A 14,749-nucleotide genomic window follows, 5' to 3' on the forward strand; every position below is an offset into this window, starting at 1 on the left:
TGTATTTCTTGAGGCCAGGCCCCCTGCAGACCCGGAAGACCACCCAGAGCCTGAAGCGGCAGCAAAGTTATATAGTTGCCTCGTGCTGGTGGTTCGAGTAGAAGAAGGGACACACTCTGTCACTCACTCGTTCATCCTGCAGATAATTCATGGGCACCGGTGATGGGAGTCGGTGCAGCGAGCAGGACAGGGCAGGACGGCAGCACTTTGAGGAGTATTGTGGAAAAAAAGAGGAGGAAAGGCACTGGCTACAAAGGAGGGTCAGAACGAGAGGACTTCTTGAAAGATGGGAGAGGTGTCGGCGTGGTTGTTGGTGACTATGAATCAGCCAGTAGTGGAAGCACAGATGCCGAACAGGAGGGGCCGATGGGCTGGCGTGACGTCCTGGGATCAGGGCAGAGATGGGGGAGCAACAGGGGACAGGAGCACGGAGAGTCCGTCCCTAGGACAGGAGGGGCCTGCAGGGGCCAGATGCGGACCAGTGGTGAGGGTGTGCCAGGGCGTGTGAAGGCCTAAGCTGTGTCACACCGCTGGGTCACCCCTCGTTGGAAAGTCAACTACTTTTAAAACGAAGTAACGTGTGGCAGGAATGGAGCCTACGCCCTCAGAACTGCTTTCACTGCCTTGAAGGACACAAAGCCTCAATGGACTCATCAGGACGCTTCTCCACACTTCTCTCATCCAGTGTGGTAGCCACGTGAGCAAGCTGACCCTCTGCTCCAGGCATCTGAGCGTGTCGGGTGCCTCCCGGAACTCACGCGTCTGACCCTGAGCCCACGTCAGAGCCACTAGACAATCAGCTGACTTCCAGGCTCTGGAGATGTTACTTCCCGCTGTCATTCCTGCTGCCTCTGCCTCTCCTGGGCCCCCACAGCTCAGGCCTGGACCCACGCCAGCCTCCTGTCGCGCCTCCAGCCCCCTCAGCCCTTCCCCACCAGGTCTTCTGCCACCATGCAGGCAGAGTGACCCTCTGAAAAAAGGCAGATAAAGTCATCATTGCCTATTTCCATAAAATCTCACGGGCCCCTTATACCTTGTGGAGTGGCCCCATCTTTAGGACACGTACAAGGCCATGGACAAACTGGCTCCGAGTCCTCTTGGCTGTATCTCCCAGGACACTCACCCCCACCTCCCCAAACAAAGACGTTTCTGGCTTCTCCAAAAAAGTGCGATGCCTTCAGGAGCCCAGTCTTTCCCAGTGCTATTCCCACGCTTTGGAACCCCTGCCCCTCCCAGCCGTCACCTGGCAAACTTAATCCCATTCTTCAAGAAGCAGTTTAAATGTCGCCGTCTCTGAAGGTGGATCCTCCCTTTCTCCTCAGAAGAGCAATCACACCCACAGCTGCTAGATGGCAGCCCAGGGACCACCAGGGACAGGCTGGAGGACGGGCTGTCGTTTCTCTGATCAGCAGCAGCCCTCGTGTTCCCCTGGCAGGCCCTGTCTTTTCTCTCTGTAATTTATGGGTGCAGGCTGGCACCTGGCACACAGTAGGCTTGTTAGTGAAAAAATGTGTGCGTGGTCCTGCAGAGCACGGGGAAGCAGTGATGTTACTGAGTCTAAAAATGGATTTTCTCCTGCTTTGATAGCAAATTTCTTTTTTTTTTTTTATAGGAGCATTTATAATTAACGTATCATCTCTTTGAACACTTGGGCCAAATTCTGACTGAACAGATTCTGGTGAATATTAGGATTTTCAAAATTTCGGGAAGTGCTGAGAATAAAACCAAGAAGAGGGTGTCACTATGCTTGTACCAGCAGTTCCTCTGAATAACAACTTGTTTTTAAAGGGAAACTCATAGGATGAGAAAATTTCACCCCCAATATTTAGAAAAGAAATCCAACCGTTTCAACAGAAACAGGAACTTGCTCCCAAACCCCCATTTTCAGTTCACAGGATGCTGCAAGACACCTCATTTTTTGACTTGGGCACAAGGTAAAGTGAGAACTTTGTCAAGGCGACGTTATTTTAAGGGAAAAGAAAGCAGAGCTGCAGTGGAAAACAGTCATAGAACTTCTCCATGACGTGGGCTGCCAGTGAGGTGTCCCCTCTGCGGACCCCAGCAGGCGGCTTCTGGTTTCAGAGGTGGTTTCACGTTGAATTCTGGCGTCTTCACTCTGGAGACATTTTCCTGCTGCCAGGTTTATTTTTGACTCACCCTCCACAGAGAAGCCTGGTGATTTTCAGTGAAGCACTTGGACTTGAAGGCTTTGTTGAAAATTAAGAGGCCTCAACCAAACACAATACGACAGGCAATTCAGCGCATCTTCAGGATAAAACATTCATTCGTCTGCCATGATAAAGCCCGACCAGGCTTTGTCGGGGGAGGGGTGCTCAAAGGGGCAGTAAAAACACAGTGGAAAAGCAGTAATTATTAGCCAAGGAAGGAAGAGCTGGAAAAGAATAAAAAGGGGAACGAATGGAAATGTCGTTTTACGGAAAAAAAGAAAAAGATAAAAACGACCCAGGGCTAGGCTAAAAGACATTCAAAACTTTTTAAAACGGTAGAAAAGCAAAACTAGGAGAATGATTTTGTGCAGAAGAAATACAGAAAGATAACAACCTAATTCAAAAGCCAGAGTGTCCAATATAAAGAAGTGGGAAATCCATTCAATATGGCCGCTTTCAAAGCACAAAGGTAGAGAAACTTTTAATACAACCCGACCCTGGTCTCCTGCTCGAATGTTTGGGTCTCCCAGCCACTGAGATGCTGCCTGCGGGCCTGGCCACGCCCCGGCTCCTTTAATGGCCGCTCCAAGTTTTCACAAGACAGACCTGCCTTGGATTCTGTAGGTCCCTATTTCCCCTAGGCAGTGGGATAAATTTAAAACTGAAAACCAGCTTTAGGACGCATAACGTCTCCAATATTAAGGATACAATGAAAATGTCCTCAATTAATTACATGAGGTGACGGCCTGTGTCACTGGAGCTGTAACTCAGTCATACTTTTGCTCCCGTAATTTCTACTTTATAATTTTGTGGTCACCAGCAATTGTAGGTCTTCAAGTTCAACTGTGGTTGCGTGTTCCTTACCTGAATATATGGTTTTCAGAACTGCAAGTTTTTTCCTCTAAAGTATCAAATCAAGCCACAGAAAGTCTGCTGTAAATACACCCATGCTGAGGAGCACAGAGAACACAGGCCTGGGTGAAGCTGTGCTGGCAGTTACCGTGTGTCCCCGAAAATAAGACCTCGCTGGACAATCAGCTTCAATGCATCTTTAGGAGCAAAAATTAATAGAAGACCCGGTGTTGTTTTACTGTAAGACTGATTCTTATAATATAATATAGTATAATATAATATAGTACAGTGTAATATAATATAATATAATATAATATAATATAATATAATATAATATAATACCGGGTCTTTATAATATAATATAATATAATATAATATAATATAATATAATATAATATAATATAATACTGGGTATAATATAATATAATATAATATAATACCGGGTATAATATAATACTGGGTCTAATATAATATAATATAATGTAAAATACTGGGTATAATCTAATATAATACCAGGTCATATGTAAGACCAGGTATAACATAACATAACATAACATAACATAACATAACATAACATAACATAACATAACATAACATAACGCCAGGTCTTAAATATTAATTTTTGCTCCAAAAGACGGGTTACAGCTGATTGTCCAGCTAGGTCTTATTTTCGGGGAAACACATTAGGTCAGAGACTGTCCCTGAGGCTGGAAGGCCCTCCCTGCTTTTGTCCCTGCTCACTCGCCCCGTGGACTCCAGGAATCCTTCTGACGGAAGACTAATGTTATTTCTGACAGACATACAGGAGTTCAGGCAGGAAAACCCAGCCCTGTTCTTGCAAGAACTTGTGCTTGTCTGATCTATAGCCTCTGCGATACACGTGGCATTAAGTATAATCGGAGTCAGGCTCGGAGAAGGGAGCCTGCAGATAACACACTCCCCTAACCTCCCCGGCAGCAGTGATGGCCCAGGACCTCTCAGAGGCTCAGAGATGGCTAAGGAGGCAGGACCGCACTAAGGGGACAAATAGGCCCAATAGGAGGAACTTGTTGGAACGTCTGAACGATTGTCCTTTTCAAGTACTTGCTCAAGCACTGGCCAGGATGTACCCACTTCAATGAAAAATGAATCAAAATGACAGTGTTGACAGTGAGGGGTGTTGTGTGGGTGGGGGGCAGGGGAATATGGGACTTCTCCATGCCTTCCACTCCGTTTGCTATGAACCTAAAATTGCTCTGTAATACAAAGTTTATTAAAAAAGAATGACTGAGTGCCCAGTCTGTGTGTGGCATCGGCCTCCCTCAGAGGGACACAGAAGCACCAGACACAGCCTGCTCTGACCTCAAGCAGCTTCAGCCAAAGGTGGGCTGGTGACTCAGGGGTGGTTCCTGGACCAGCTGCCTTCTCACTACTGGGAGCTGCTTAAAAATGCAGAACCTCAGACCCTCTCTGAGATGCACTGAATTAGAACCTGCATTTTAACAAGATCCCCGGGGGACCTACTTGAGGTCAGAGCAGGCAGTGCCTGGTGCTTCTGTGTCCACAGACTGGGCACTCAGTCATTCTCTTGAAAAAAACTTTGTATTACAGAGCAACTTTAGGTTCACAGCAAAACTGAGTGGAAGGAACGGAGAGGTCCCATATTCCCCTGCGCCACCTGCACAGCACCCCCCACTGTCAACACTGTCATTTTGATTCATTTTTCATTGAAGTGGGCCTTGTAAGAGGGGATACAGGAGCCATATAAATAGTTCCAAGGCAGGGGCACAGAGGGGGACTCTCCCTGGATGAGGGGGCGGAAGGGGTAGAGACAGGAAAGGCTCCCAGGTAGAGAGAGCACGCAAATATGCGGAGCAGGTGGGAAGGATGCCACATGTGGACAATGTAGGTGAGAAGGGTCGTACCACATCCCGGGAAGGCCATGGGAAGTCCGAGTGGTCAGGATCAAGGAGCACGCCCAGAAAAAGGCGCGATGTCGTGGGAGAAGAGGGGACAGATACGTAGGGTAGAACCCTCCTACCAAGTGCCTCACCTGCCAGGTGAGAAGCCTGGATCTGCCTGCAAAGGAGGTGGGGTCCCCTGAGGTTTAGGCATCCTTGAAGTGATTCAAGCAGATCCCACGACCACTTTTAGGACCCAGAGGGATGGCAGGGATGGGTGTGGGGCCACTGGGAAGGGGAGTGGGAGAGCAGGGAGACTGAGCGCTCACCAGGAAAGGATGCCACCGGATGAGCTGGCTCTAGAGGCATTTTTTTTCTGGTCACACACGGTCAGAGAATGTATTGCAACAAGGAGAGCCCAGAATGGTGTCAGAGAAGCCACACATGCCTTCAGCCATGATGAACTCTGGCCCTGATCCTTCCCGGTCCCCACCTCCCGCTCTGCCCACTCTACAGCCTGATGCCTGCTGGCTAGAACACAATGAGCCAGGAAGCCATAGGAGGAAGGAATGACTGAATCAGCTCCATTTCTTTAGCAGATTGCCGAGAACCAGGATTCCCTTGGCTACGCTAACAGACGCTTAGTCACTGGCCTTAATCATGAAAGCGTCTTCTTTTTACGAAGAAATACATCCTGTTCCAATGCAGGGCTGGGTGTCATCCACAGAACATTTCTGATCCTATTTCCAAGTGGCCTCTGGCCAATCCACATGCTCTTCTAAATCTTTTGATTTCTGTCCTGTGTCAAGGACAGTAGGGACTGAGTAAGACACACATTATCTTTCCGATAGAGGTTGGTTTATGTCAACAGCCACATGGGGCAGCCATCATCCTTTCCTGATATTGGTGCTGTTTTGGGTAGAACTGTGACCACCGCCCCTGCCTCCTTGCCTCCCAAAGGTGAAGTCCTCACCCGTGGTATCAGTGAATGTGACTTTATGCAAATAGGGACTTTGGATGGGGTGAAGTTAAGAGGAGCCATAATGGCTGAGTGGACCCTAAGGCCAACGACCGGTGTCCTTAGAAGAGGGGAATCTGGACACAAGACACCCTCACAGGGAGTGTGCCCTGTGATGACGGATGGAAGGACTGGAGCGCTACGTCTGCCCATGACGGGATGTCAAGGATGGCCAGCGGCAGCGGACGCGAAGGGAAAGGCACAGAGAAGATGCGGTCCTACCTGCCCCACCTTCTCTCGGCGAGAGCATGGCCCTGCCAACATGGCGAGGCCAGGCGCCCAGCCCCCAGGACCCTTCTGCTGTTGAAAGCCACCCAGGTGGTGCTACTTTGTAACCGCAGCCCCAGGAACTCATACAGGGACCTTCAGGGAAATCTCTGGCTGCTTTCTTCAAAGTGAAGGAAAAAAAGCAGGAAACAGAGATGAATCCTGATGAAGCACAGAAGGAGCTCGGAAGTCACTCTGTTGGCAGATTTTGAAAACTTTGGAATCTGAAGGAGCTCCTTTACTAGTTTCTGCTTCTCTGGATAGCACAACCCCCAGTGATGAGATCCAGTACTGGGAATGATGGCAGGTTTCCTTCTAATAGACGTCAATGGAATAAATAATTTTGTTTGAGCCAATTTTTCTAGAAGCCACCAAGATGGAACAATGTTGGCCTCACCATAAAATTAGTTTTTTCGGTGACAATAGAAAAATGCCAACATCAAAGAAATACTTTAACTCAAAGTACCCCCAAACTCCCCCAAATCAGGGTTCCAGACTTAGTTCTCTGTAGCAACCACACAAATACTTGTGTTCTTTAGTCCTCACTTTCAGCAGAGCACCTAGGAAAGGGCGATTTTTTATTTTATTTTAAGACTTCTACTTAGAAGTACCAGCTGAAGGGCCATGCATAAAACCTTCCAAGAGACAACCTGTAACAAATTTATGGTTCCACAGATATCAAATGTTAAAGAACATGTATCACGCTGCAGGAAGGTGCATGTAAAGAGGAAGACGGAGGAACAATTGCTTGTTTTTTTTACCTTGCCTTTGTCGAAGTAGTGGATGATTTCCTGATAGAGTTGCTCCTTTAGCTGTCCCTGCGTTGTCGCCTGGTACCCATCCCGCTGGGTGAGGTGGGCCGCACACACGTCCTCCGACCACTGAGGCAAAAGCAAAGCATGAGTAATGCTACCATTTGCCAACTGTCGGGTCAGAAGGCACCGTGAGCTCTACTTTTAGTGTGTACACGTGGCCCTGATTCTGGAAACACCTAGGGCTGCTGTCCTCAGGCAGTTGGGCCTAGAAATGGAACCTCTGTACAGAGACCCTGAGAGGGAGGCAAAGCTGGGTCTAGATTCCTACAGAAGAGAAACCCAGCAGGTTCAGCAAAACACAGAACTGTCAGCTTGCTGATAATGTCATGTGACCCGTGGGATGAACTACGAACCCGGTGATGTGTGGCTGTGTCACTGGGGCATCCAGGGAGCTGGCCTTGGGCCTGTGCTGCTCAGCATTGTAATCGATCAACAGCAAAGAGGGCGATTACGGTTCTATAAACTTCAGTGATTAGGTGAGGACGTACTATGTGGAAGGAACTAGGTCAAGGATGAGTCACATGCCTGACACACAGACAGTGCTATGCAAATTAGAGCATAATCATAAATAATAACACTGCAAAAAAATGTCACAGACATTGAAGGGTGGGAGGCGAACTGCACACTGGGATGTCAGGTAAGAATGAGACACCTCTATGCGGTCTGCAAATTGTTTCACCTTAAAATTAGACTTGATTTTCCTGACCACAACTGGAAGTTATAAACTCATTAATTATGGAGTTTTCACAACGTGGCTAGCTTGCTAGTTTTCTGGGGGATAAAAGTAAAACTTTAGAGGATTCTGAAATGTAACTATACTGAATAAATAAGACTAAGAAAATTCAGATGTCAAATGACTTTTCTGGATTTTAAAATCGCTAAAGAAATTGAATAGGGAGGCAAAAAGCCTTTATACTTTCTACTGAAACACTGAGATAAAGAACTTGACTGCTGGGCTACAGGCTAATGCTGTTATTGCCCTTGTTTTTTGACAAAATGTCCTTAACCAAAAAAGAAGATTCCATTTGAGGATCTTTAGTTAAAGACCAAGAATGCATTTGTCATTGTTATATTGAAGAAGAATTTTCAGAACAATACAAATAATGTTCCTTTAATGTGTTGATTAACCAGCATGAATTCACATTTACTGCAGTATCAAAACCTATTTAGGAGAAATTGTAAAACGTAATCACGTAAAAGATATGGAGAGAGGCTATGTGGGATCCACCAATTAACTGGAAAATTCAGAGCCCAATGGGAAAGACAATGCAATGATGCCCGTTGATCTGGGCTGTGAAACACACCCTCATGCAGTTTGGATGAATCCATCTGTGCTCAATAAGTCTAATGATTAGACAAATGATCATTACACACGTTATATATATATTCCATTCACACATAAAAGTTCATGTACTATGAGAGACAGAGCAACTGAGCGAGCGCTGTGTCAACCTTATTTTAATTTCTCTGATTAAAAGAGATTTCTTCATATTTGCAAAAATGCCTTGTTACTGAAATTCGGATTTCTCACACATGAGGGCTATTAGAATTGATAGAGGGATGGCTGGTGTCAGACGCATGAACTCCAATCTCTAGCTTCATAAATGACCCTCCTGGGAGATCTTTAGATGGTGCAAAGTCAAAGGCGGCCTTCTGATGATTATTGGTGAAACATCCAGACAGAGCCCTGCCTGAGGCCCCTGGAGTTTTCTTTGCAACAGACCCTCTGGTTTTAAAAGGTAAATCTCCACACTCGAATGTCTCCAGAGTTGCCCCTGTACAGTTGTGTCACAGAAGCTACTGGAGATTTCAGGATTGGGCCAAAAGCTAGAAGATTCTTGCCTAACACAGTGTGCTCCTTACCACCTGTCATCACCTAGTGGCCTCCTTAAGGCCCATTTTCACATCGTCTTATCTAGTTTTCTCTCATTCAGCTTTCGGTGTTTGGGGGGCTGACCTGAGATGGGAGACGGGATTCCTCGAATGAGTTGTCTTTAGGTAGGGCCACACAACTAAATTCTAGTTTTCAAAGCTGTTCTTGTTTATCCAGTTTATAATTTTTCTAGTTTTCATAAGGCTAGAATTAGAAAGATGATCTAATGCTTGCTAAAGTTTTAAAGTATCAAACTAGAGGTTGTGTGGTTATACCCACATCACGATCTGGTCCCTACATTCTCTGCTTAGATAATTAGCGGTACGTCTCATCCTATCTCTTAGCTGTTCCACCCCAGATATTTCTTCCTGATATCGTTCCCCACCATTACTGAGTCTTGTTGGCATGATCCGGAATTGCAGAATCTCCACCACCGCTAGCTGACAGCCCAGTGATGGGTATTTACCATACTTACTGACAACTTGCTACGACATCTTGTTAAATCGACATTCAATAGGGCCAAATCTATCATCCAAGTACTTCCGAAATATCTTTGTTTATGTCACTGCATTTAAAATGTCGACATCCATAAAATCTTATGTTACAGGTTTACTAAAATTTGTCATAAAAATAACATTTTAAATAGTCTGAGAATCCATAACAACAGGATCATAAAAGTGGATGGTAATTTTTATTACCTTCAGAAGCTTCGCATGGAGCAGCAAAGTGTAAGCGGCCTCGGTGTAGTTATCACACTCTTTGTGCAGGTCACACAGTTTGTACAAATACCTGAGACGAGAAAATACAGGGACATTCTTAAAATGTCACCAAATAATTTGTGTTGCAGATAGCAAGAGCTAAATTCTAGTTTCAGCAGTAAATCAGATCTATACTTTCTTTTTATAGTGTTCACAATTCATAACGCCTCGAAGACTGTTGGTGCAGAAAGCATGAAGAAAAACCAACAAGAGTAATATTATATATATATATATATATATTATTTTAAGTCCTCTCTTTTCAGAACAAAGCTGAAGCTGTCACAAGAAGGTAGAATTGTACTTCAAGATTTCTCGTTCCTTCCCATTTTTTCCAGGATTTTCTTCATACATTTGAAATGAGATTACACAATGTTTGATAGTGATTTCTTATATTACTATTGAATCCAAATATTCCCCCCCCCAAAAAAATCTGTAAAAATACAAATTCATTAAAATAAAGAGTTCCAATGATCACAGTGAATATGATCCAAAGACTTTCTCTGCCATAAAGAGATAAAGATTGTTTTTCAATGTAAAGCACCCTACATTTTTTGGATAAAAAATACTTGATTGTTTTCCCCAAAGTTTATTATATTCATATGATATATATATATATATATATATATATATATACACACACACACATATATATTTTAAAGGAGAAAGTTAAAAAAAAATCTTAGAAATCAAAAGTTAGAGAACCAGGCTTGGTGTAATAAACCCATCATTAAACACTAATGCCACACAGATCATATTCTTGTTCTGGTCTTCTAAGTGGTGATCTTGCTAAATATTTGACACTGGCCCCTAATAGGGACCAAGGAGAGGGGTTCAATCACATCCCACCCTCTGGAGAAGTGATGGACAAAACTCCAGCAGGCAACACAGACCATGAGACTATGGGGTCAGGTAATGTAAGAATAGACTGAAAAAATTTCATAGTGCCTATTTCTGATAAAGTTCAAACTAGATTTCTCATTTGATCATGTGGCTTCCTGTGAAACATTATATTTTGTGGCGGTACCTTTCTTCAAAAGGGTCATATAAGTTGGTGAAAAGATGCAAAACCCCTATGAAGTACTCATTTATGGCTTTGCGTCTGAGCTGGCTAAGCATGACCCCCCCTTACGCCCCCAAATCTCCACATCTGCATGTTCAAACTGCACAAAGGCTCAGAATACACCTGGACCCTCCATCAAATCCAACCTCTAGGCTTCTCAATTCAATTTCCTACAGGATAAACCCCTGTGACTAAAACATTTCTTAGTGTGGACTTGATAAAAACAGCAAATACAATAGACATGTAGAAGGTACCGACAAGCATGATGCCCACATACCTTATATACATTTCTTCTCTTTCAATTTCTTTGTAGAAATTCTGAAAAATCAAACCACAACACTGTTAAGAAACCTATTCTATTAAAGGTGTGACATGCACATTAAAAATTCATGGGTTTTTCAACCCATGAATTACAACCATTAGAACCCTTTGAATTAGAACCATAAATTCACCTAAAATGCAAAACCATCTTACACTGTCCTGCACTTTTTTTGGGGGGGAGGAGGGCAGGGACTACACTTTAAACACTGCAATGGCTAAAATCCTCTTCTGTCATTTGAAAGTCACCTGCCCACGGTTAAAACAAAGTATAGGACATCTTGAGATAGGACATCTTGGCCATTCTTAACCACTGTATTCTCATTAGAAGTGAAAAAGTAAAAAAAGGAAAGATCCCAAATTTGGGAATAAGCGTCATCACATGGTTGAAAGCAGGCTGGGCTCAGCCCCAACCAAGAGCCAGAAGGAGGCGCTGTGGTATTCCAGCTGGGAACTGTTCAACACAGTAGCCACATGCATTCAACTATAGAGTAAATTTAATTAAAACTAAAGAAAGTTACAAATTCACGTCCTCACTTGTCCACACTTTGAGTGCTGTGGTACTGAGAGGTACAGCAAAGGGCACTTCCATCATCACAGACGTTTCTATCGGACAGCGCTGTTCTAGAACCACCGACCTTCCAACACACAGTAAGAAAACTGGTTGCCACTCACAAAAAGCCACCTTATGTACAAGCACTGATGGAGAAAGGTTAGTTAGCAGAGTATAAACAATGGGTTATTTCCACATATTGTAGAATATTTTCAGGGTGAGCATCAACATTTCTATCAAAATTATATTTCTTCATGTGAACGCCTCTGTAACTACTCTAAAATCTTTATTGTACATGAGGAAACAGAAAGGTACAGACTAGTCAGCTAGCAAAGCCTGAGGCATGGGAACACCATAGCTGTTTTGAGGGTGAAATTTAGCACCTGACTGCTATGTTAGAACTCTAGAAGCGGTACCTGAGATAACTAGTGACTATGACCATTTCAGAGTCACGCAATTATCCAGTAAGAGGAAATACCCTGTTCAAGTTCATTAGCAAAAAAAAAAAAAAAGAAAAGACATTGCTTCTACAGTTGATCTCTCTGAAAACAAACAAGAAGTAACTACAGAAAGTCAGAGGGGGAACGTTTAGAAAGATGCACCAAGATTTTCACATTTTGCTGCATCTGAGATTTTACTGTCCTCTGGTTCATACGCAGCAGCTGGGTAATGAAAATATTTCCAGGTAGGTAAGAATCTGCTTCCTTCACTTCCAACTCTGCTCGCCAGTGTTTACAAGCTGCAATTTCACACCATCCTCTTTTCCTCTCTATTTTTAATCCTTTCCTAAGCTTTTGATCATTCCCTTTACAATTTCACAACGGGGATATCATGCACCCTTCAATTCATTCCTCTCTGCGAAATACAGAAACGTTTTCTATTCCCTGCCTGTATTGCGTTCTGTTCCCTCCACAGGACTTCAGAAGCTCTCTAGAACCGAGGACACTCATTTCAAACCCCAATTTCGATATCAAACCTCTGTGTTTCTACGTTGAAGTTCACAGTGCTCTGGGCTCCACTTCTGGGCTCTGCAGGCGGCATCCCAACCCCCACAGTCCTCTTGCTCAAGCCCCCCCACCCCAGGGGCGACATCCGTGCCAGGTGCAAAGCTTGGCAGCTCTCCAGCAATCCCACTGGATCCAGGTCCCCAGCTCCAACCCACCAGGAAGCCCTGATCTTTCAGAACACATACATGACCTTTCAGTTTTGTTCTCCTTCATGATTAAAACAGACACTAAGAATTTGAGAATTCTAGTTGGAACCACTGCAATTAGCCTTGTACAGGGGTCATGAAAAGAGTAACTTCTGTCTATAAAATAACAGTGAGTCTACCCGTTGTAGAGATGGATAGGTTGATGGTTGCATAGAAGAACTAGGTGACACACAACAAAATTATTGACCAGGAATTAAAGATTGCATGATTCTCAGGTGACAAATGAAATTCTACTTAATTACAAATGTGCATTTTGTCTGGTGGGGACCATGACCCCAATGTCTGTGCCCACATGTTTGCAGGGGTACGTTTAGGGGACTAGGCTGCAGGTCACAGTGACCCCTCAGGTCTCTTATTTTTTAATTTCAATTTGTTTTTTAAGTGCAAGGAAGAGTGGGACATTAATGAACCACACTACTTAGAATGTTCCAGTGACTCCATTTTTAAAAAAAACAACAGCACTGGTTCTAAAAGAAATTTAGCAATGGGCTTAAAGGGCATCCATACATTCTATGTTCTTCATTTTATTTCTTAACATTCGGATTTCAAAGGGATTTCTGCTTAGTGATAAACTGAGCACATTTTATATATTCCTAACACGTTTATACATCTATATTCATCTAGAGATGAATGTACATAGTCGTCTCTATGAAACTCTATTTGTTTCACTAAAGAAGTACCAAGGGAAAGGGTGAAAGTGGAGCAGGAGATTAAAAATGTATTTGTATTTTTATTTCTATGACTCAATGTGAGCTGTGCCGTGAATATTACGACTGAACACCTATCTATAAAAATGCATTTTTCCTGTTTCTCTTTAACTCATAGACCTTTTTAATTTGTTAAATGGAAGACCCGTGACAGGTTAGGACCCATCTGATCATCCCCAGGAAACGGTTAAGAACAGCACCCCCAACTCCTCATTGGATGATCCGGGATGCCCTGAGTTGAAGGACGAGAGTGTCGGATAACCTCAGGGACCCTGGGTGTGCTTCGTAGTCAAGACCCAGCTAGTGCGGATGGCAGTAACAATACACAGGCACCGTGTGGGGCTCCATGTGAGACAGAAACACACGTCAGCGTCAGAAACCGTGGTGGCAGGTGTCATTACCAGAGCTGGGTTTCTGACACCACCTCTGGCTCTGCTACAAGGCCACGTTCAGAGCACAGCACCGTGTCTCCACGAGGTGTCGCGTCCCGGGGCGCATGGCAGGTCTTGCTAAGATAAACAGTAGTCTCAGTCATCAAAGTCGGAAAGCTAATCAACAGAGCGATACTTTTTCTTTCTGGACACGAATCAGCCTCTCGGATCCCCTGAAAGATCAGAGGGAGCATTAGAGAAGCATGTCCGTAGCAAGGAATGCTGTTGAAAAGGTTTCCGTTTCTCTCCACAGAAAAATCCTGATTTCTGTTTCATGCTGGCCATAGTGGCATCATGGAAGCTGATGACTTTGGACAGAGGCAAGAATGTGGGAAGGCAACGATGCAAGGGCCAGGCTCCCTCCTGTGGAAACGAGCAAGGCCCTCACCTGCAGCACAGCTCACCGCTACGCTACGCAGCCAGTCTACAGGTGAGTGTACAGACAAACTCAGTTAGTGGCCCCATCTCAGGGATAGAAGCCAGCAGTCAGTAATTTCTCCCATTGCCCAAGACCCGTATGATGTATGTGCAGACATATTTAAATGTTTCCTGGGTTACTTCCGGGGCCACGTCCAGTCTATGGATGAGACCAAAGACATTCTTCACTCTGAGTGTTTTGAATTTCTCGCGTTCGTTTCTGAATCTTTCCTAAGGTTTCCACCTTTCTGCTTATATTACTGTCCTTGCATAATGTCTACTTCTTCCATTAGCACCCTCAGCGCATTTATCACAGTTGTTTGAAATCTCCAGTCTGATAATTCTAAAACCTCTGCCACATCTGAATCTGGGTCTGTTGCTGGCTCAATCTCTTCAAACTGTGCGTTTTGGCCTTGAGG

At 44.4% G+C, this 14,749-nt stretch overlaps 1 protein-coding gene across 2 annotated transcripts in view; it reads right to left on the minus strand.

The window, feature by feature from the left end:
- The window catches only part of DOCK1 (dedicator of cytokinesis 1), a 446,228-nt gene that overhangs the window by 45,926 nt on the left and 385,553 nt on the right, over positions 1-14,749 (minus strand). For both annotated transcript variants that reach the window (XM_019728239.3, XM_019728238.3), the window contains exons 36-38: positions 10,969-11,009; positions 9,572-9,662; positions 6,947-7,066 (exon numbers count right to left, since the gene is read on the minus strand). In XM_019728239.3, coding sequence (XP_019583798.2) covers positions 6,947-7,066; positions 9,572-9,662; positions 10,969-11,009 — 252 coding nt within the window. The remainder of the gene's footprint in view (positions 1-6,946; positions 7,067-9,571; positions 9,663-10,968; positions 11,010-14,749) is intronic.

The sequence above is a fragment of the Rhinolophus sinicus genome, chromosome 15 (genome assembly GCF_057876585.1).
Source record: "Rhinolophus sinicus isolate RSI-liver-muscle chromosome 15, RSI-T2T, whole genome shotgun sequence".
Classification (NCBI taxonomy): Eukaryota; Metazoa; Chordata; class Mammalia; order Chiroptera; family Rhinolophidae; genus Rhinolophus; species Rhinolophus sinicus.